The sequence below is a fragment of the Micrasema longulum genome, unplaced genomic scaffold, assembly GCF_059751315.1.
Source record: "Micrasema longulum isolate JH-2025_06_02 unplaced genomic scaffold, ASM5975131v1 h1tg001118l, whole genome shotgun sequence".
Classification (NCBI taxonomy): Eukaryota; Metazoa; Arthropoda; class Insecta; order Trichoptera; family Brachycentridae; genus Micrasema; species Micrasema longulum.
The window spans coordinates 424,562-446,309 of NW_028278306.1; the positions used below are offsets into that span (position 1 = coordinate 424,562).

At 32.1% G+C, this 21,748-nt stretch overlaps 1 protein-coding gene across 1 annotated transcript in view; it reads left to right on the forward strand.

The window, feature by feature from the left end:
- Nucleotides 1-2,403: 2,403 nt before the first annotated feature.
- LOC148276965 (putative 2-oxoadipate dehydrogenase complex component E1 homolog) overlaps nucleotides 2,404-21,748 on the forward strand; it is a 31,943-nt gene continuing 12,598 nt past the window's right edge. The window contains exons 1-14 of the mRNA XM_088233536.1: nucleotides 2,404-2,760; nucleotides 5,849-5,972; nucleotides 10,273-10,441; nucleotides 11,217-11,436; nucleotides 13,727-13,888; nucleotides 15,153-15,226; nucleotides 15,852-15,965; nucleotides 16,510-16,623; nucleotides 17,794-17,901; nucleotides 18,028-18,185; nucleotides 18,712-18,847; nucleotides 19,653-19,784; nucleotides 19,873-19,975; nucleotides 21,071-21,228. Coding sequence (XP_088089662.1) covers nucleotides 2,559-2,760; nucleotides 5,849-5,972; nucleotides 10,273-10,441; nucleotides 11,217-11,436; nucleotides 13,727-13,888; nucleotides 15,153-15,226; nucleotides 15,852-15,965; nucleotides 16,510-16,623; nucleotides 17,794-17,901; nucleotides 18,028-18,185; nucleotides 18,712-18,847; nucleotides 19,653-19,784; nucleotides 19,873-19,975; nucleotides 21,071-21,228 — 1,974 coding nt within the window. The 5' untranslated portion in view covers nucleotides 2,404-2,558. The remainder of the gene's footprint in view (nucleotides 2,761-5,848; nucleotides 5,973-10,272; nucleotides 10,442-11,216; nucleotides 11,437-13,726; nucleotides 13,889-15,152; nucleotides 15,227-15,851; nucleotides 15,966-16,509; nucleotides 16,624-17,793; nucleotides 17,902-18,027; nucleotides 18,186-18,711; nucleotides 18,848-19,652; nucleotides 19,785-19,872; nucleotides 19,976-21,070; nucleotides 21,229-21,748) is intronic.

Sequence of the window (21,748 nt, forward strand, 5' to 3'; positions counted from 1 at the left end):
TAACGGACATTGTCCATGTATACAATTTATAAGGTTTAAATATTACAATAAAAGAATAGTTTAAAACATTTAAAGAAAAAAGAAAGAAGCATTGACAAACATAAGGGACATCGAGACAAGATCTGGACTATTTATTTAGTGCTCGTTTAAATCGTTGTAAACTTAAACCAAAAAAGTCCAGATCCTGTCTTGAGTTAACAATACGACAAAGGCGGGTCATTGGAGAATTTAGGCCATAGTTTGTTCTATGCTGATCGATGAACAGTACTTTATTATGAAAATAAAACTTTGTTATCAGTGTTACACAATTTTATTATTTTACAAGAACACAACTATAGTTTCGGGAGAGCACTCCTCCCATCGACGGGTGATATAAAACGGGGGAGTTTTATATCACCCGTCGATGGGAGGAGTGCTCTCCCGAAACTATAGTTGTGTTCTTGTAAAATAATAAAATTGTGTAACACTGATAACAAAGTTTTATTTTCATAATAATTTATCATATCTATTATGCTGCGGCTCATGCGAAGCCGAGTACGTGGGCTAAACGGGAAGGTCGTTAAAAACTAAGATTAACGAACACTTCCAAAGTTGGAGAAATAACAACGAAAACTCCACGTTTGCAAACCACCTTATAGACGGTCACTGGTAAAAATTATAAATAAAAGTGGAATAAAACTATTAACGTAATTTTATTATTATAATTAAAATGCTACTACTATCTACTAAAAATATACTTTCCAAATGACTTTAAAAGTACATATTGTGTTGGAGTATGGTAAATGATATATTATTTATGTTTACATAATACCCACTTATCTATTTATTATGTGACCGCAACCAATTCATGCAACAGACGTGAAAATGTCAATAAAATGTCAGTTTAAGTAGTAAAGGCAGCTCTACACGCTGACCAATACGTTCGCCAGCACGCTGGCTAATATGTATTTATTTGAACACTTTATATACATATTTAGTTTACATTCATATGCATAAGGGCAGGCATATTGCCTTAAGGCAATTTTTTTTCTACCTACACAAATCGTTCGATTTGAGAAAATCAGTGGTATATGAACATATTGTTGGTATATTACAATATTTTCACTATAAAATAAAATGTTGATAAACATATATATTTGTTAAGAAATCAAAATAGACTAAATATCTACACTATGGGATGAAGAGAGGAGGGGGTAAAGAGGGAAGGAAAGAGGGAAGAGAAAGTAAAAACTAAAATATTCAGTAAGTGACATTTCATACTTGATTTGAAAGTAAATCAAGAAAGGGCGTCTCTGACATTAGTGGGTAGATTATTCCATAATCGAGCAGCTACTACTCTGAAAGAGGAGGCAAAAAAATAGAGTGGTGAATGAGTATTAAAAGGGTTCTCTTGTTACTTGAACGAAGAGTTAGCCCATCATGCGAAGCGGAATTATTTTAAAATTTAAATACATATTAGCAAACGTGTTAAGGGGGTATTTGTGGCTGGCAGAGCTGACACACGCGCTGGCATATACGCCGGCGTGCCTATTGTCGATTTGTCAACACTGGTCAAAGGGCGCTGACGTAATGGTGGTGAACGCATCCACGCGTTGGCCCAGGTTTTAATTCGCTGCGTATACCTGAGAGGGCGCACGTGATTTCTTTTGACGGATAGGGTACGACTCGCTAACGTGTGAGCAGTTTAGCAATTTCGTTGCCAATACACGCGCCAGTGTACTGGCCGACATATTGACCAGCGTTTAGAGCCACCTTAACGTTTTAGGTTGGACACGTTCTAGTGATGTGTAAAATTATGGAAGCCATCGAATAGTAAATAACCGGTTGTGAGTAGACAACAACTTTTTGTAACAAATTTTATCCTACCTACAAGGAAATTTTCTCTCATCTTTGTTACAACAAAGTTAGATCTAATAACTTGTCAGTTCACTGCCGGAATACGGCGTTTATTGGCAAAAAAATATTAATTTACATACTTGCAATACAAAAATTAAATAAAAATGATCACTTGACATTTAAAATTGCAAAAAAATATTCCTGGCAGCTTCAATAGATATAATACCTTTTCTTAAGCTACATATATATTATTTTAATATTACAACAAAAATTAATAGTAAAATATGTTTAAGATACGTAATTAATAAAGTTCAAAAAATTGGAAACAAAAATGAAAAATATAAAAAACTTAAAAAATATAATTTTGTAAAAAGGGCAACAATCTCAATTCTAAAATCTAAAACTAAGTTTATAGGAGAATTACAGAGTATATAAAAAAAATAAACATTGTAAAACTGGCTGTTCAATTAATTGAATGTCATTCGATTCACATCACTACAAGTTACATTCATACAATTTACAATTCAATGGATTAATAATTCATTTCGAATACCAAACCGTCTGGCGTCCGACACGTCTCTCCTCTCCTCTCCGCTCCATTTAATTTTATCACATAAACACGTACGCACTTTCGTCTCGTTCGTCGCTCATTTGACACTCCCGCTTAGTTTTGCGATCGCGGTCGAAGTAAATCGATAGAGGTAAAGGTTTCCCGCCATAAAATGCATAGAAAAGTGAAAATTTCACGAGCCGCAGTGACCTGTGCTAGATGTTTTCAAAATAACGCCGGCCTGTCCTATAAAGATTCCCTTTTTGGAAAGTTTAAAACATTGGCAGTGTATCTAAATAGTGCAGGAAAGAGAGATTACCACAGTGATAATGGAGTATATGGACACAGACCTAAAAATATAGAAGAACACGGTGGTAATTAGTAATATTATGGTATCTTAAAACTTATGTAAGATTTTGATTCTTTGATAGACATCGGAAGTGTAAAATATATTTTTTGTCATAGATAAGGCGTGCATAGGTACTTACATCGGTAATGTTAATGACCTTTATTCATGCGACAGTGAGCATATTAAGAAATTCAAAATATTTTTATTTCGACGTATTTACTATTAACAGTCAGTTGTCAATTTTGACAGATAAGATAAAATATAGTTTTTGTACAGCTGATCTGTCGTGTGCTTTGTGCAAACAAAATATATAATATCTAAGGTATTTAGTAACAAGTTCAATTAATGTATTTTGAAAGTTTCATTATTTGTTAAGACATCGTCGTTCAACGATTCAATAAAAAGTGTTGATGAACTTGAACTTTGACCCGGAAAATGTGTGGACAATGTTGAACAATGTCAAATTTAGTTATGGACTTTAATTAATAAGACGTTGATGCCAAGTAAAAATCACACCTAATTGTAAAATCAAAAACAGAGTGTATTTTTATTTTGAATATTGTATTAGGGTGCACATAAACATAATCATCTTATATGAGCTCTAATAATAACAATGTAAATATATTTTATTTATAAATTGTTTAAAACATACATTTAACATTCAGTTTAAATTTTGTTTTTTTCTTTATAAATCTTGTTCCCTTACATATTCTTTTAATGCCTTATATAAAATGGAAATTTTTGACTTCGCCTTTTTTCTAAATGGGAGTCTGATTTTTACTTTTTCTCTGCTACTGTGATTATGTTCATGTTGGCTTTCATAGTTTGTTTTTTTTTTAATTCTTACATTTAGAGATTACCTACATGTGGTTTATGTTGTAATTTAATGGTATTGTGGTGTACTCAATTATTGCTTATTATAATGACACCAATAATTTTATTTTTCTGTTAGATATACTTTAGAAAAATATCAATATTTAAGTTTGTTTGAAGTTTGTTGCTTAATTTTTATATATCTTAATATGACTTTATTTTCGAAACTCTTTAAAAATTTTGGAATAATAAAGAAATACTGTTTTAAAGTTTTAATGTCTTAATTCTAGCTGACAAGCTGACATGATTAGAAAACATTTATTTACTATTTAGAAATAAAATCGATACTGTATAATGTATAGTGTCTTTATTATTATAAACTTAATAGTTGGATATCTTTGACGACGGAAGTATTGTAAAAATATATTTTGTCAATAGTTTTAAAAAGCTTTCTAGCCAAAAATTTTGATTTTGAATATATTCTTTCATGACTATTTTGCATAACAATAGTAAGTATTGGATAATAATCACAATTTAAATGTATTCATTCTTGTTTACTCCCACTGTGATAAAATTGTTTATGAAGATAAATAAAATACAATTAAGTTCTTTAGTTATTCATATTCATCTCTATTCAAGTGGATGTGATTATTTTGTATCAATTTTACTCACTTGGTAGGCATAAGTTTCTTTTTTTACTTAATTACATAAAGTTTGTTTAAAAATAATAGCCGTACAAATTTAATCTAATATATGCGTTTAATATTTCCAAACTCTGGTATTGGGTATTGGTAGAAAGATATAAGAACATGTCTAAAACATTTGTTATAATCTTACAGTTGTAATTGAAGATACAAGTAATTAAAGACAAGGATTTATCCTTACACTCATATGTGTAGATCTTCAAGAAGGATTATCCTTTTTTTTTCATTTGGGTGTAATTATTTTGTAATACAAAGAATCTACATCACATGAGACCATTTCATTCCATTTTCTCTTCACCATATACTAAGCGTACTTATCTTTAAATGTTCTAAAATAAACTTTAGTATCTTATCAGCTTTAGTCTGACTACTCTTGTATGTAAATTTATTCAAATTAAAAACTTACTTCTAAACTCATCTTGACCTTTGTTTTGCAAACCTGGTAGGTAGGTTATATTTATACATAAGTGCATTTTTTTTAAAATCCTTTTAAGTGAAGTACAATGATACAGAAAATAAGTCATTTGACTATAATGCCCATTCATGTATAAATTATTTTAGTAAAATACTCGCAATGTTTTTCTTACTTAGCCTGTTATAATATGTGTAGAGTAGAATTGAGTTCGATGACCTTAGATGCCCAGTAAGCCTAATTTGGTTCAATTGTGGCATATGTTACATATTCCAAAAATTTTACATTCAATGATAACATCAGTTTTGAAACACACTGAACCAAATGGGCAAAATCCCGAACATTGCCAAATTTACATGCCCAGAGATATTCCCCAAACAGAAGACTTAACCTTATTTCGCTCCAATAACTTCAGTCAAACATGCTTTTTTTTAACCATGGTGCTGTTTTATCAGTTCAATTAGCTCTTGTCTTTATACTTACAACAATAAGTATTTGTTTTTAAGCATAATAATAAACTTAATATGTTGCTACTGAATTTTCATTAAAATATTCCGATTTCTGAAAATGAAATCTCTGGTATTTTCCATTGCATTTTACGGAACGGAAACACGGGTACTGGGGGAAAATGAAACATATATTCTCAAATAGTTTTAAATGTGGTGCTGGAAACGGATACTACGCACAAAGATCACCATTCTTCAGCAACTATCAATAAGCAAAAGACTCCACGGCATGCAGAAAAAGGATTTTATCCCATTTCGGACATATTGCAATAAAGAATGAGACGAGTTCAATAAAGATCGAAAAGCTGGTAGTAACAGAGACATTTTACGGTAAACGAGCAAGAAGATGGCCTCCTGCAAGATGAACAGAACGATTTAATAGAATCAAAGGGGTCTTCATTGAACATTACCCTCAACTTGGCCCGGGAGGAATAGAGGTATATCAGATAACTCGTGCCTAATATTCCTGGAGACCGCGATGCTAAGCATTGAATAAGAAAAAAATATTATTACTTTCTTATAAATTATTCATATCCTATACGAAAAACTTGTTTAATTAATTAATAATTTCATGGCCAGATATTATCGATTCAAACTATTTAATTTCTTGACGGTTGTCTCAAAAAATAAACTTTTGTTAGTTGATTAAGAAAACAACAATCTTTTTTTGAATTCCAGTTTCTGAAGAAACTCTACTAGCTCGCATAAATCAAAGCAACTTCTACCGACTGGTCAGCGCTTATCGAGAGCTAGGACATAAAACTGCCAAAACAAATCCTGTTGATCTTCGGAAAAATTATACGTAAGACACTCACTGTACCTTATATATAATGTATTAATGAATTGATAATCTAACACACATTTTAACTTTTTTTTTCATTTATTAAAATCTGGGCATTTACAATAATATAATACAGTTATAATCTTAGAGTAATAACGCGCTACAGCTATAGAGATGCCATTTTGCTCTATTGCATAGAACAACAGCGTTGCAAACTTTTGGCTTGGTTTTTAATTTAACAACAAACGTGTAACGGACGGTTTCATCGCTGTGCTTCTGATTCTCGACCTGATTACCTAGGGCCCAGTGTTTTTTCTGTAAACTATCACTAACTTTACGATATAATTATTTTTCTCCGTATGGGCAGCTCTATAGCAGTAGCGCGTTGTTACTCTGAGGTTATAATATAGTATAATAGGTACTTAATACAAGACTAAAACTTATAATTAGCAATGTATGTGGTATTTCATAAAATTATACAGAATTATATGGAATAAAAAACAAAATCGTCGTCGTGGGTGAGTAGTGATGGATAAATACAATATTATTTTTCATTTTATTTTAACTTTACAAAGGTAAATATGTATAAAATTTCATTTATGGTTTTCCAAATTCTATTCTTGCATAATATAATTTTATTTATGACACATTACGTATATTGTTAATTATAAGTTTGATTTCATTTTTAGTCTAGTATTAAGTATATAACCATATTATTGTGTAAATGACTAGATTTCAAAAAAATATTTTTAAAAAATGTTTAAAATGAAAAAATATTTATTTTATTTTATATGAAGAAACTGAACCGAAAGAACATAAAACTATGTAGCAAAGACAAACAAGGACACTCAAATAATGGTATACAAAATATTTAAAAACGCAAATAACATATAAGACTTCTAGCTAACCCTAGCCAATCCATCTTCATCCCACTCTGTGTTAATGGCGAAGAGATCTACGAAAATACATACATTACATTTCATCATTAACCCACAACTACGATGCTTGCATGCTGTTTCTGATTTCCTGTCTCAATTTATTGATATTACACTAAAGACAGTACTTTACAAGAACATACTTAAATTTTTATGCTTGTTCCTATATTTGCAAATATAAAGCACTCGAAACTACGCTATTTTTTATTTTGTAATGAAAATTATAGTATTTTTTTATGACCACAATTTATCTCACACGAGTTTTGTTGTGTTTTCAATTGGTATGCCTATGTAACATTAGATAATTTGAATTTACTCTTTCAAGGTTGTATAGATACATATTTACTTTTTAAAGTATAATTCTTGACACTTGTAATCTCACATCAGTTACTTTCAACAACTTATCACAAGATCTTTTGATGTGCACTGAATTGTTACTATGTGTAAAATTAATCAACCATCTTATGTAATAATTATGTAGATACAATCTTTGTATGTTCTGTTATATTTCTTTTTCTCTATATGACATTTAGTTTCGATGAGGGAAAAGAAATGAAATCTAACTGATTTAATAAATATCTTCTTATGACTAAAACATTGATTAAAAAAATGTCTGTTGAACGATATTTTTTAATATATTTTTTTTTACTATACACAATGTCATTTACGGCTGTTTGTTTTTGGTCCTAAGAAATTATTGTTCCATAATAAATTTAGTGTAAATAAAATAATGTGTTGATAAAATGTTAAAACCATTATAATTCGAAAGGAACAAAAATACTGCCTAAGAGGGGTACTACCTTTTACCTATAAGGTTACCTTAGAGCAATTTACATGGAGCATGAGACGTCATCAAAGGGCAGGCTCATTTGCGTGTCGATCGTGTCCATGGATTTCTCCTGTATTTGTCACAAAATGGAGGGTAATGAAACTACTGATAGAAAAGCCTTCGGGTAGTTTACAGAAATGGGTTTATTGCATGTTCCAACATTTAAATCTTAAACGGGCAGGCATACAAATAGCATATAGATATACAGTTATACGAAAGAGAAACTCATGACCTAATATTACTCTTGTAATACTCCATTGTACATAGTCATTTTTCAAATGAATTCACCACCTGAATCGTTGCATATTATAGTAATATTATACAGGTTCACGGATATTTACAAATACATAAAACCTGAGGGTTTGAGGCAGGCCTCTTACCCATAAATGTCCCAGAACTTTACAATATCTAACAAGATTTACTGACTTTACATGCCTAGGACGTATCATGTACGATAAAGCAACTCTGGACTTTATCGACTAATCCCAATTATGCTGTCGAATAGCAACATCGAACTAGTTTTAACGATACGATCTCCAAAACGGGTTATAATGCTTTTATCTGTTAGTGCGCATTCTCGTGCCGGCTCCAAAGGAGGGACGCCGCGTCTCCGCGATATTTTTTTTCAAAAATGATTACAAGATTAAAATTCAAAGCATTTACAATTCAAGACAGAAACGCTATATTACTATGGCAAAAAGGTAATCATTACCAGTTTCTATCCCCTGAACCTTCAATTCTCTGCTATTTAAAAAAAAAATCTTTAACCCTAGATACCTAGCCTTCATTGCATCGATGAATACGCTATAGCAAATACGCTGTTTCTTTTTGCCGCACACGCCAATGATCGTGTTGTCGCTTGTCAACTCAGTGCTTGCCACAGTCTCTCAAGAGACAGTCATATCCAGCTTTGTTTGTTTTATATATTATTTTTTGGGATAGATCTTCCTGCTTTTCGTAGATCTCTTCGCGACTAAACAGTGTGGGATGAAGTTGGATTGGCATGGTTTAGCTCAAAGATTTTGGTCTTTCGTTTTTTTGAATATATTGTATACTATTATTGTTTTGCCCTTGTTTGTCTTTGCTAAATAGTTTTATGTTCTTTTTGTTCATTTTCTTGCATTTATGTTTTTTCATGTAACTGTTGTAATTAGCTTAGGCCGTATGTATATAATAAATAAATAAATATTATGTGTAGAATAAACATAACAAAAACATATGTTTTTCATTAGAAATATCCATCACAAAAATCGTTCGTTGAGTTGACGAAGCGGTAAGTTTAACGGAGTTTGTACAAACATTAGATGTCCGGGGTTAATACCACACATACAATATCCTTAAATTAAGTAACAGATTTGATTTTATAGGAACATATTGTACACAATTATAGTACGTACTACAGTAAGGCATTATTTAGATATGATATCTTTTAACAATGATATATATTATGTATGACACTAGTTTTTTTTTATCATTATGGACCTTGTTTATTTATTTCGATGGCTTATGCCTTTGACAAAGTATTAAATAATATTGAAAAACAATTATAATGAAACAAAACAATTGTACAGAAGTATAGAAAATATAGGTACATAAAATAAAATCAGCAGAAAATGAAGAAATAATAAAGGAAAATTAAATAAGAAATTGTAACATAGGTATGCAGCAAATTAACAATAAATAAAGAGTTTTAATATAAAAAGTATTGAAGTAACAGAGGCGATATACGAGTATCATAGTATAAACAGTAAAACAAGTGTAACACTTAGTACATTTTTATAATTTAGAAAAGAAATTATTAAAAAGTAATGATTTTAATTTGTATAAAGATAAATGAAATAAATCAAAGTTTCCATGTTTGTTCGCTAACATGTGGAGCCGTGGAATAGGTGAATGTTTAGCATAGTTTGAACTATGCAAATCATCAGCAAAATAAGTATTTTGTCTCGTCCCACGCTGTCTCACATAAAAATTCACACAATTTAAAAGTTCAGGACTGTCAATAACATTATTTAATAACTTAAAAAGCAGCATTAAATCTGAAATGTCCCTTCTATCACTAATACATATTAATTTTAAGTGCTTCATTAAACATTTATAGTTTAGCTTCTCACTTGGAATGATTCATTTGAAATTCATGAATCTTAAAAACTTGTGTTGGACCTTCTTCACACTGTTTGTATGGGTATCATAATAAGGAGACCAAACTGAGGACCCATATTCTAACTGGCTTCTTACTAGGGTCATATATAATATGTTTAATTCATCAACAGACATAAACTCTCTTGTTGTTCTGATAACAAAGCCTAAGGTTTTTGTGGCTCTATTGACCATCTCATTCATATGGGTAACAAAAGTTAATTTATCATCAAAGATGATACCCAGATCATTTATTCTCTTTACAAGAGTAAATGTTGTTTTACTGATGCCATATTGAAAAACCGCATTACATGACACTTATCCACGTTTAGTGACAGTTCATTAAATCATATTTAAGTCGATTGCTCTATTTATTTATAGTTGTAATTGAATAAATATTTAAAAAATGTTTTTATAGGAAACTGAAAGAACTTCATCCAGAATATTTCGGCCTTTCATTGTCAGATCGGTTACACTTTCCCGGGATATTAAATGTTCCTGAGACCAGTGGAACAGTAGAGGAAGCTATTGAACTTCTTCAAAACTTATACTGTAACTACTTATCTCCGGAATTCACATATCTAGAGGTAAACTAATTAGTTTTACTAAAATTACTTATTTTAAGTAAACATTTACAAATAAAATATTATTGTATAGTACCATATGCCATCAGCTAAGTGACTGATGCGCTACTATAGCCGAAATTAAGCTATATTTAACTATTTTTCTCAGAATTTCAACCTATGTCGTATGGGATACTGATGCAGAAAAATGATGCGTTATCTGTATCTCATGAAATATGGATATTACCTGTCGCTTTTTCCGACCAACTTCTTACTAGGAATGCTGGGCTAGCAATCATTGTGGATAAAGAGGGATATTCATTTGAGTGTTCACTTTTCTCAACTGATTCGTAGTCGCATTCATTATTCTTGGACTAATTGGCATTTGGGCTGACATTAAAATCTGTTGTTTTTTTGCCCTTAACAAGATTAGAGGGGTTCCACCACGTATTAAACTACTGAGAAAAAGTTGTACAATTTTATTATTCATACAAATTTTCATAACTTCCGATAAAACTACTTCCCTACAATTTTTCAAGATACATAAAATAAAGTCACAAAACACTGTTTTTGATTGTTATCGAAATTAAGGATTCCTCGAACAATACTATACTGGAAGGGTTCTAAAGGCTGTGGAAGGTTGAAGACTCCTAGTTTATGGAATAATTAAAAATCTCTTATTTGAAATAGTGTCCTATTTTAATAAATGAATATTTAAAATCCTTTAAATGTGTTTTTTAGTTTTCCCAATATTTTCTTACATGTGGCGTTCATTAATCAGAAATATTTCTTTAAATAGTCAGAGCACGAGCGAGAATGGTTCTCCTACCGCTTCGAAGGCATCCATTTCGAGGAGTTGTCTTCCTCAGGGAAGGTGGAAATAGGACGAGAGTTGCTGAAGTCTCAAGCCTGGGACCAGTTTTTAGCCATCAAGTTTCCCTCTGTCAAGAGGTATGGTGGGGAGGGAGCTGAAGGAATGATGGCATTCTTCACTGAACTGTTTAACTTATCTTGTGAAGGTAACATGCAATATAATTTAACGTAGTTATGCAGAAAACAGCCAGTCCACAATTTAGAAAAAATTAGATATCGGTGTTATCGGGTGCAGTAAGGTCAATTCTATGTTCTGTTAAAAACAGCCTGGCCGCTTTCCTACAGAAAACTGTAATAATCACCTTCTGAAAATAGTGTTGATCACAATAATGGCATTTCTCAATTTGCAGAAAACACCCACAGCAATAGAAAAATCTTACAGTATAGATGCATGCTGGTGGGAAGAATAATGCCTCTGGAAATCTACTTCTCTTTAATAAATTAAAGAGGATAAATACATAAGTATATAATTTTATAAATGCATTAATTAAAATATACCTTTAATGAAAAAATATGTTTTAATACATAAAGTCCCCTCAAACATTTAAAGTTAATATCTGTACCTCAGAGACAGACGGAGCAAATCCAGAATTTGATGAAATGACATTTCGATTTTCGTAAACAGTTTATGATCATGTCCATTAATTTTAAAGAAATATAAGTCTTAAAATGAAAGAACCGATGTATTATGATACTGAAAATACAATTTAATGCTATAAATTATTATAAATTACTTAGAAAAAGTAGATTCTTTAGGCTTTTGTTGAACATTTGACGTTTGGATTTGCATCCGTCTGCCTCTGAGATACAGATATTAAATCTAGCTGTTTCCTGCAAAATGCATATTCGAGGTTGTGTGGTTAGCCAGACTTTAAAAAAATTCACCAAAATTTCTTAAACACATAATTCAATTATTTTTAAACTCATTATAACAAATGAATTTAGTACAATTAAGTACCATAATATAAATATATATAGACTTAAAATATCATTAAAACTGGTCAAATACATAATGAAATTCTTTTTTGTATTATGAAAAAAACTAATGTATGCATTATTTATCATTTGTTTAAGTAAAAAACATTCAGCCTGTTGTGTAGATTGTATTATTCACTCTTTTCACAAAAGTGCTATTATCTCAGTTTCACTTTTCTATGGCTGGCTACTTTCTGCATAACTACGTTCAATTAACACCTCCCTTACTGCGCTAAAAAAATCAGCGTATTCCGTTCTGTGCAGTCGAAGCGAAGCCCCGAGACCTACTGGCAGTAGTACTAGCTACTTGGCTACTGGCCTGTGTGGCGCATGAAGTTGTCTCTCTCGCTCGCAAACATACCTATAGTATCGAGAGTGAGATGTAAAAAGTGTTTGAGACAATCGTATATTTGGTACTATTTTTTCTTCATACGCCGCAATAATGTGACACATTGTTGAACTTTTGATAGTATTGTTGATTTATAACTGAATTCTGATAAAATGCTTCTTCTGTACCCAATAAGTATTTAAATTATCTCAACTCGGTATTTATTATATTTATAGAAATAATTAAACTATTAGATGCAATTTGTACTAGCTACACATCAGGAAGAGAGGGAAAACTCATAACAACAACCCTTAAGTTGCATTCATAAACCACCACATGGTGTCAATATGTATTGCACAATGTGTTTTAAAATTTATATTAACATCGCCAAAACTCAACTACATTTTGTAGGAATTATTTCCACGTATCGGTTCTGTGAATTATGAAATAAGAAGTATTCACTTGATTATGCAACTGTATTCGCGTATTAACATACCGCACACCGCATCTGAGGACTTAAGTCTCCTTGGCTGTGCCCACATACAAGGAAAATTGCCCATTGCCGAACAAGAAAAGCTGCCCAAAGGAGCTCTCTGTAATCTGGTAGCCTTGGCCTGAAAGAAGGTTATCTGAAAGTACATATACTATGTAAAGCACTGTTTCAACATTATGGTTAGCAAAATGATTGTGTAAACTATTCTTTCTATATAAAACTATCTGCCTTATTTATAAAGCCTTGTTTACACGTGGACAATACAACATTGTTTTGTCCCAAGACTCGACCATTGTCCACGTGTAAACAGCAATTTGTAGGACAAGACTTTGTCTCTGGACATCGCCTCCGAGATAGACGGGCAGGCCGGGAGCAAATTATCCTCCGCGGAACAATGATTACCCATACCACCGCACGCAGGACTCGACCATTGTCCACGTGTAAACAGCAATTGTAGGACAAAATCATGTCTCGGGACATCGCCACCGGGATAGACAGACAAGCTATTTGTCTTAAAATACTTCATTTTATGGCAATTTGAATCACAAAATAGGTGTAAATATGATTTAAGGCACTCAAGAAGTCGTTCTTATTTTTGCATTTATTTTTTTCTATTATCAGTGTGTGTGTTTGTTTACAGATACGATAGAGAAGGTAATTTTAGGAATGCCACACCGTGGAAAGCTGAACTTGCTAACTGGAATGTTACAATGTCCACCTTCCAAAATATTCCTTAAATATCGAGGATTGCCGGAATTCTTTGCTGATACCAAAGCAATGTGTGACATACCCAACCATTACAGTAAGTAAACATGGACTCATTTATTCTTATAAATATGGAAGACTGTGTGTTAGGCTTATCAAACATGTGTTTATTTATAATTAAAGAATATTCATTGTAACCTAATATAAAATCAGAAACAAATATTTTTTAAATGTCTCTGAATATTATGGTACATATTTAGAAGCTGAGAAAATACGTTGTGATGAGGTACAAGAAATAATTATTAAATTATTTTTACTTATTTGTTTTTTTTAAATATAAAACAAAGCAATGTGTCTTTACTGGGATAACCGTCCAGTTTACATTTATTTTTTTCTAACAAGAGTACCGACAGAAAACTGACCCAGAGACAAAAATAACTATGTTATGTACATTTACAAAAGTAATTCTGGAGAATTTATAATTTTTGCCGAATGACATAATTCATTTTACTTCTGCCTGTCTCCATCATCTATTTTTTTGTAGCCTTTTTAAACATCGTCACATTACTTACTGCCCTGTAGTGAAAGTTTTTCTTGTCAAAATTGACAAGATTGAACTTACCAGGAGTTTTGTTGTATGGGCTGCATGTATTCAATGAAAAGATTCACTTACATATTACATGGAGTTTTTAACATATGTTTGAATATGGAATTACGAAATATTGACAATATTGCATGATTTAAGCCGTTGTAGTAAATTGGGCTGAATTTATTAAACTGTTTGGTGTCCATTGCGATGTTGCTCAAGATATCCACTACCAGCACTGAACGGAGAAAGTCTGGCTCCGCCAACTTCCGTTCGGCAGCGGCTGGTGACGTGTTTATTAGGTTATTATGGACTGCCTGCATTTGGTGTTGGCAGTTCAGTCCACAGTCCTAATGGACAGTGGAAGTAGTCATAGATTTTTATTACGTAATACTCTAAAGTCCCTTTGACTGAAAGTAGTAAAATATAAAGTGGTATTTATATATTTCATGTTACTGAAAGTGAGTTCACAGAAGTTAGCTTCCTTTTACTCTGATTACTCGGTATTTTTATTTTGACATTCTAATTCTTTTATTAATTTTTCTTGCATCATGTATGCCTTCAAATATAATTTTTGTAATGTACATCAAATAAATAAACTAAAATTGGAAAAGGTTTTTATTTGTTTGAATAGTCTTTAATAGTCAATGAAATTGTAATTAGTTTTTATAATAAGTATTTATTCAATCTGAGTCTCAACTCAAAGTTTAATTATGTAAATCTGTAACTATTTGATGTATGAAATCCTTTTTAAAATTGTATTAATTAATTTTAGGTGTTTCCCAAAAAATTGAGACTGTTGACGGCTCATTTACAATCTCTATGCTGAACAACCCTTCACATCTCGAGGTATAAGTCTAATTGCTTTATTATTTTTCATTTTAATCAGCGCATAAACTTTCATTCTCCCTCACTTCTTTATAACATTCTTTACAATCACCACCAAAATATCTCGCTGAAAATTTCATTTACTTTTCTGATCATGGTCTATCACTTCGCTCTTCTCAGAAGAGAAATCTTTCCATGCCTCAACATACCTCATCATTCTTTAGCAATTCATTTTCTGTTCTAGGTGCCGGACTTGCACCTACCTTGGCCACTTTTAATATACACCTGAAACATTATTTTTACATATCCTTAGAACCTCAACTTCCCTTATTTTAAAAAAAATTCCTCTTCTTTCCTGGATCCACTTCCTATGGGACTTCTTTCAAAATCATTACCTGATTCCACATTCCTCATCATAAAATACAAAAAACGCAAGTATTTTTGTTTATAAATTTATATCTACAAGCTCTTTCTAAAATACCTATATATTTTTTACCACTCTGTTTTTTGGTTGACTGGAAGATATTGCTTTTTGCAATATACCATATATTTTTGTACTTAAAGTTTTAACAAATAAATATTTTCTTTTACTAAATGACTGATGCAATTAGAATTATAATTTAATATACAATAATATTATCTTTAGGTGGTCAATCCTGTTTCAATGGGTAAAACTCGCTCAAAGCAGCAAGTTCTTAAGGAAGGAGACTATTCTGATGATGTTAATTCAAGATTAGGAGATAAAGTTATCAACATTCAGGTTTGTATTTAAATATATCATCCAAAATGTATGATTTTATTTATTTATTAATGAAATCATACAGTCTTTATATAAAACAAGGTACAAAAGAACAATTAAAAAAAGTCAGACCAATTACAGATTTCACACTAATTTATTATGAATGCAGGAGGAGAGAGGAAAAATAATTGAATCCTAAAAAAGTAAAAATATAAATATTAAATAAAAAGTACATAAAAAGGAGAAGACATTGTATAGCTACTCTACTTTCCTCCCTCTCTCTCTGCTTCCATAAACATTTAAATTTTGATGGTATTTATTACTGTTTCATGAACTTGCAACAATTTCTTATTCTTCTTTTTCCACGTCGACTACTAAGTAAAGCACGTGGACATCACCAGATACCTCCGGGACACCCCATTGCTAACCAGCACTCTCACTTCCTCCCACATCAATCCCGCCTCTCTTAGTTCTGCTGAATCCAATCTTCTATGCGAGAGTCAAGGGTTTTAGCCATTGCACCATAAAGACTGCGTTTTAATATGGGATGTGTCTTCTTATTCAGCTCCACGGTGATGCTGCATTTTCTGGCCAGGGAATAAATCAGGAATGCCTTATGATGGCCCAAACTCCAAACTTCGATGTCGGAGGAACCATCCATGTGATCATCAATAATCAGGTATTTTGTATAACTCTAATTAACTTGTTTTGTCATAATAGAGTCTTTTTCATTTCATTTTGTAGCATTACTACTGACGTACAATTATTGACAATTGTCTGTTTACTCAAACATTCTAAATATATGAGACAAAAAGACAAATAAAACAATAATCATATTCACAGAAAAATATTTGTTTATCTATTAACTTAGATGTTATGAATTAATACGAAAAAAATAATATTTCGGGGACGTACCACATTCGTACGTCAGTGGTTAAGGTGTTTGGATAATTTATCGCCGTTTTATGAAAATCGCCTCAAGGGCACTGTAGAATAAATAAATATCCCTGCACGTCTTGCAGCTACAGAGGGCAAAGACGGTTGGGATCCTAGTTCCTCGTCTCCAATTACGATATATTACAATTATAACATATAGGCGCTAGATTATGGCACATCCTGCAGCTGCAGAGCGCTTGGATTGTAAGAAATCTAGCACCTATTTACATTATTTTACCTATTGAAGCTAGATTACCAATTGTCTTGCAGCTACATAGTGCATGGACGAGTGGAATTCTACCAACTTAAAATTATATCAATAAATTTACAAAAATAAATATCGAGCAGAACAGTAAATTTGTCAAATGTTCATACTAAAAATTTAACAATAAGAAACTGAACAAATAAAGCTCTGTTTTGACACTATGTATAACAAAATAAAGAAAAATATCAGAAGGGTAGCTTTCATAGATTGTAGGTAGTAACCTCCGCACATGTGACTAATATGCTGCTTGCTAATTCCTGGAAGATGGCAGATGCCCATGTGTAGTTACCGAGGGGAGGGATAATGCCTATTCTTCTCGATTTGTGAAAATACCCTATTGTAGGCAACGTAAATAGATGGCAAGAAATGAGCTAAATTACACATTTTGCATAAAAGTTTCATTATCACTCTGCATTTAAATTCTTTAGCCATGAATTGAAGGACTTAGCTAATAAAATTCTTGTACAAGTTCTTTAAGTAGTAGTGCTAAAAACAGAACTGAAATTTGTTGATTTTCGATCATGTAAACAGCTCCATAACAAACACCCATTGGGAGATTTACTATAGAAAATAGTGATGTTATATTAGCAACTTATATAAATTATATATTGGTTAAAGAATTATCTATTTACTTACATATTGTTTAAGATCGGCTTCACAACTCCTGGGGAGAGAGGACGATCAAGTCGCTATACATCAGATCTTGCTAAAAGCATAAATGCACCTGTGTTGCATGTCAATGCTGACTATCCTGAGGTAATTATTTAATTTTAAGGTCATAAAATATGTGTTTTTATAAATATTTCTTTATTTGATTGTGATTTTTCTTAATTTACATTTTATTTTCATTTAAGGTTTAATTAACTGTTTGTTTTTTTCTAGTTGGTGGCAAAGGCAACTCGGGTGGCTTTTGAATACCAGCGGAAATTTAGGAAAGACATTTTTATTGACTTGAACTGTTTTCGGAAATGGGGACATAACGAAATGGATGATCCTACGTTTACCAACCCAATTCTCTACAAAATAATCAATAACCGCAAGTAAGAACATCAATTAATTAATTACTTTTCTTCCATAAGAAATCCATACTAATGTTATAAATGCGAAAGCGTGTTTGTCTGTTTGTTTGTGTTTCCACATGTAAACAGCAATTTGTAGGACAAAATATTGTCACAGAGATAGAAGGGCAGGATACCTCTGCAGACCAATGATTACCCCCATCACCCACGAGGTCGGATAGGACCTTATGACAATAGCCATTTGCTTAACGTGTCCATGTCGCCTCTCGACATTTTTTCTGCCGAAAATGGCGCAGAAAAAAAACCTTTTTAGTATTTAGTTCATCCTTTAACAATTCCAATACATCTTGGTATAAAATAAATAATATTTTTCATGAACTGCGGCTGAATTTTCGCATTGTCCCAGCACTTTGTCGAGGCTCAGTCGAGGCTGTTCATGGAACTGGGATAAGACAATATTGTCATATCTATTGTATTGTCCACATGTAAATGATTCTTTAGGTAAAATAATTGTTTTATTGATGTATAAAAAACATGTTTTTTATAGGTCTGTTCCTGATTTGTATACGGAAACGTTGATTGAAGAAGGAGTTTGGACTAAAGAAGATGCTGACAGAGTAGTTTCCCAGCATACTGAGTGGTTGACTACTGAATTGAAGAATTTAGACAACTTTGTACCTGATGTAAGAATGAATTAATAGTGTAACTTTTTGATGTAGGTTCTGCAGTGCAAATAATGAAACTTCTATACACATTTCATGCAAATGTGATGCTTTATATCACAAAAGAAGCTGTCGCATAGCCTGATACTTTAAAGACCCGGGCTTGGAGGGAGAGATTTATCAATATGATAACACTTGCTCTCCACTCAGGAGCCAGGCTCTTTAAATTCCTGGGCTTGGAGGGCGGGAACTATTCTACGGGGACCCGTCACAATAGATCTACACGGGTCACAGTGAGGTCTGGGGCTTATATACCGCTGACTCTCATTTTTTAGAACAAAAATAAGAATTCTTCAGACTTCTACTCTACATAAAATTGTAATATTACAGTTGTTAGTTTATTTAATCTCTGATGACTTTCTATACAATTTCTTAGAAATATGTACAAGAATGAACACTGACAAACCACTATACATAATGTTCAAAAATAATAATCATCTTTGTTTTTTCTCAATCCTGAGGTATAGACCATTAAACTAAGCAAAAATATGTATCATCACAATTTTTTAAGTTTCGTAAATATTTTATTACTCCGCGCGTGACGTCACTAGTTCTTTTCGGTGAGTTGGCTTCTCAGAAACCGAAAATCTATTTCATTGAAAAACTCTATCATTGGTTTATTTTTTAAAACTTGTGACGTAGTTGGTTTTTATTCATATTTTCTTACATTTGTGAATTTTTTTGTTTTTATCTTATTCCCAAAATTAGTCGTTGCTACAACTGTGTTTTATATCATTTGAGTTATAATTATGATTTTTACTTCTAGCAATCATATTATCAAGAACAATGGTCTAATATTGTCCAAGCTCCGAGCGCCATAGAAACATGGGATACCGGAGCTAAATTGGAAGAACTAACTCTCATTGGAACTAAATCAGTCCAGTACCCATCTGATTTTGTAAGTTTACAACACAATTCTAATCATAAATAACTTATTATGTATGGAAAACCTTATATTTCAGGCTAATTCTTTGAAATGTTTGTAGGAAATTCATCAGCACATACAAAAAAATCATGTTCTTTCAAGATTATCAAAAATTTCCCAAGGAGCAAACATCGATTGGTCAACAGCTGAAGCATTAGCCATCGGTAAGGGAACATTTCTTTAACTCTGTTATAATTTTATTGTTGATACGAATGAGGAATTAGGCACTTTAGAGTTAAGACACGGTTAAAATTATTTGATTATTTAAAATTCATTGGTGGAGAGTGAAAAATGGAAGAGCAAGCTAAGTTAAAACACAAATTGTCTATATTATATTAGCTAATCACCGTAAGATGAATTGTTGCTAGGAGACCCAATGAGTGCTACCCGGAGGACTTCCTGCTTTCAAGTTGTTATCCCGAGAATGGACTCAATGAGTGCACAATCAAAATATGTTAACTAGCATAGGAATACTTAGGGGCAGCTTGAGCATATATAGCCCAAAGTTGGAGCAGGATAGTTCATCCCTAGAACGGGTCACATCAGTAGAACAGGGGGCACGCGGTATGAAGGTTGGGTTCTGGGCCAATACCTTATCTGATCGGGATGTTGAAGTGAGATAATATTCAAGTCTGAGCATAGCACGCCACACCATTAATTTATACTGTCTATTTGTCTTCACTAGAATGTTCCTAAAATTAATATTCCTTTACTGAACTTAAATATAAACATATTCTTCCTCAACTTATTTCTGTCCACTCCTGACAAAGGCCTCCATTCGTCTCCATGTCGCCTAGTTTCCTATGCAGGTTACATTCAGGTCACACCGTCATGCCGGTCTAGGTCAACTCTCCACCTTAGTTGTGGCCTCCAAGTCAACAGGCCTTCTGCCCATTTCTCGTCCGAGCTTCTGGCTACATGGCCTCATGGCCTGCCTAATGCCATTTTAGAGTCGCTATGCTGCGAATGATGTCAGTGACTTTTGCTTTTCTCACTTTTTCATTCCTGACTTTATCGCTCAAGCTTATCCTTAACATAGCTATTTGTGTCACTTATATAATATAAACATAACATGAATTACTTAAGAGTGCTTACATAATTGTCACAATAATTGTAATATATGAATCTAATTTAAGATAAGTGTACCAAATAATAATACTAGTACATAATAAGTGAACTTTAAAAATATTGAGTGTTAAGATCTTTATTTGTGAACATACTTTAAACCTATGGTTAATTAAACATAATTATGTTTTTAGGGACACTTTTACTGTCTGGTCATAATGTACGATTTAGCGGTGAAGACGTCGGTCGTGGTACATTTTCCAATCGCCATATCATGCTGGTTGATCAGGAATCAAATGATATTTACATTCCCCTCAACTCTATAGATCCAAACCAAAAAGCTTTCTTAGAGGTAAATAATCTTTTTGAGATTTTCTACAACTTTAAGTACATTTCGACGCTGGAAAGTAAAAAGTTACCAAGCGACATGTAGCATCTTTACAGAAGAGCCAATGAAAGTGTTTTTTTTTTTTATTAATAAAAAAATCTCATTCTTACCAATTATTTTGGGTGACTGCTTCGTAATTTAAATAAAACTTTAAGATATGAGATTCTTTATTAATTTAAAAGAAGAAAAATAACCAAGTTTGACTCTTCTGTAAAGTTGCTAAATGTCACATGGTAACTTTTTACTTTCCAATATTGATTTAAACATTTTTATTATCTTCATTGCATGTATAAAACAAATGGGCAAGGATTGATAACAGTAAAAATTAGACACTTACAAAAATTGTCCCTTTGAATGCGTTAAAAACACTTCTCTTCTTTTTCCCATGCAGCCCTCTTTTTACATCATCTAATTTATGTGTTTAAAAATACACACAAAACAATTATGTTTTTTGGGTTTTAAAGGGTGTTTTTTTATCATTATG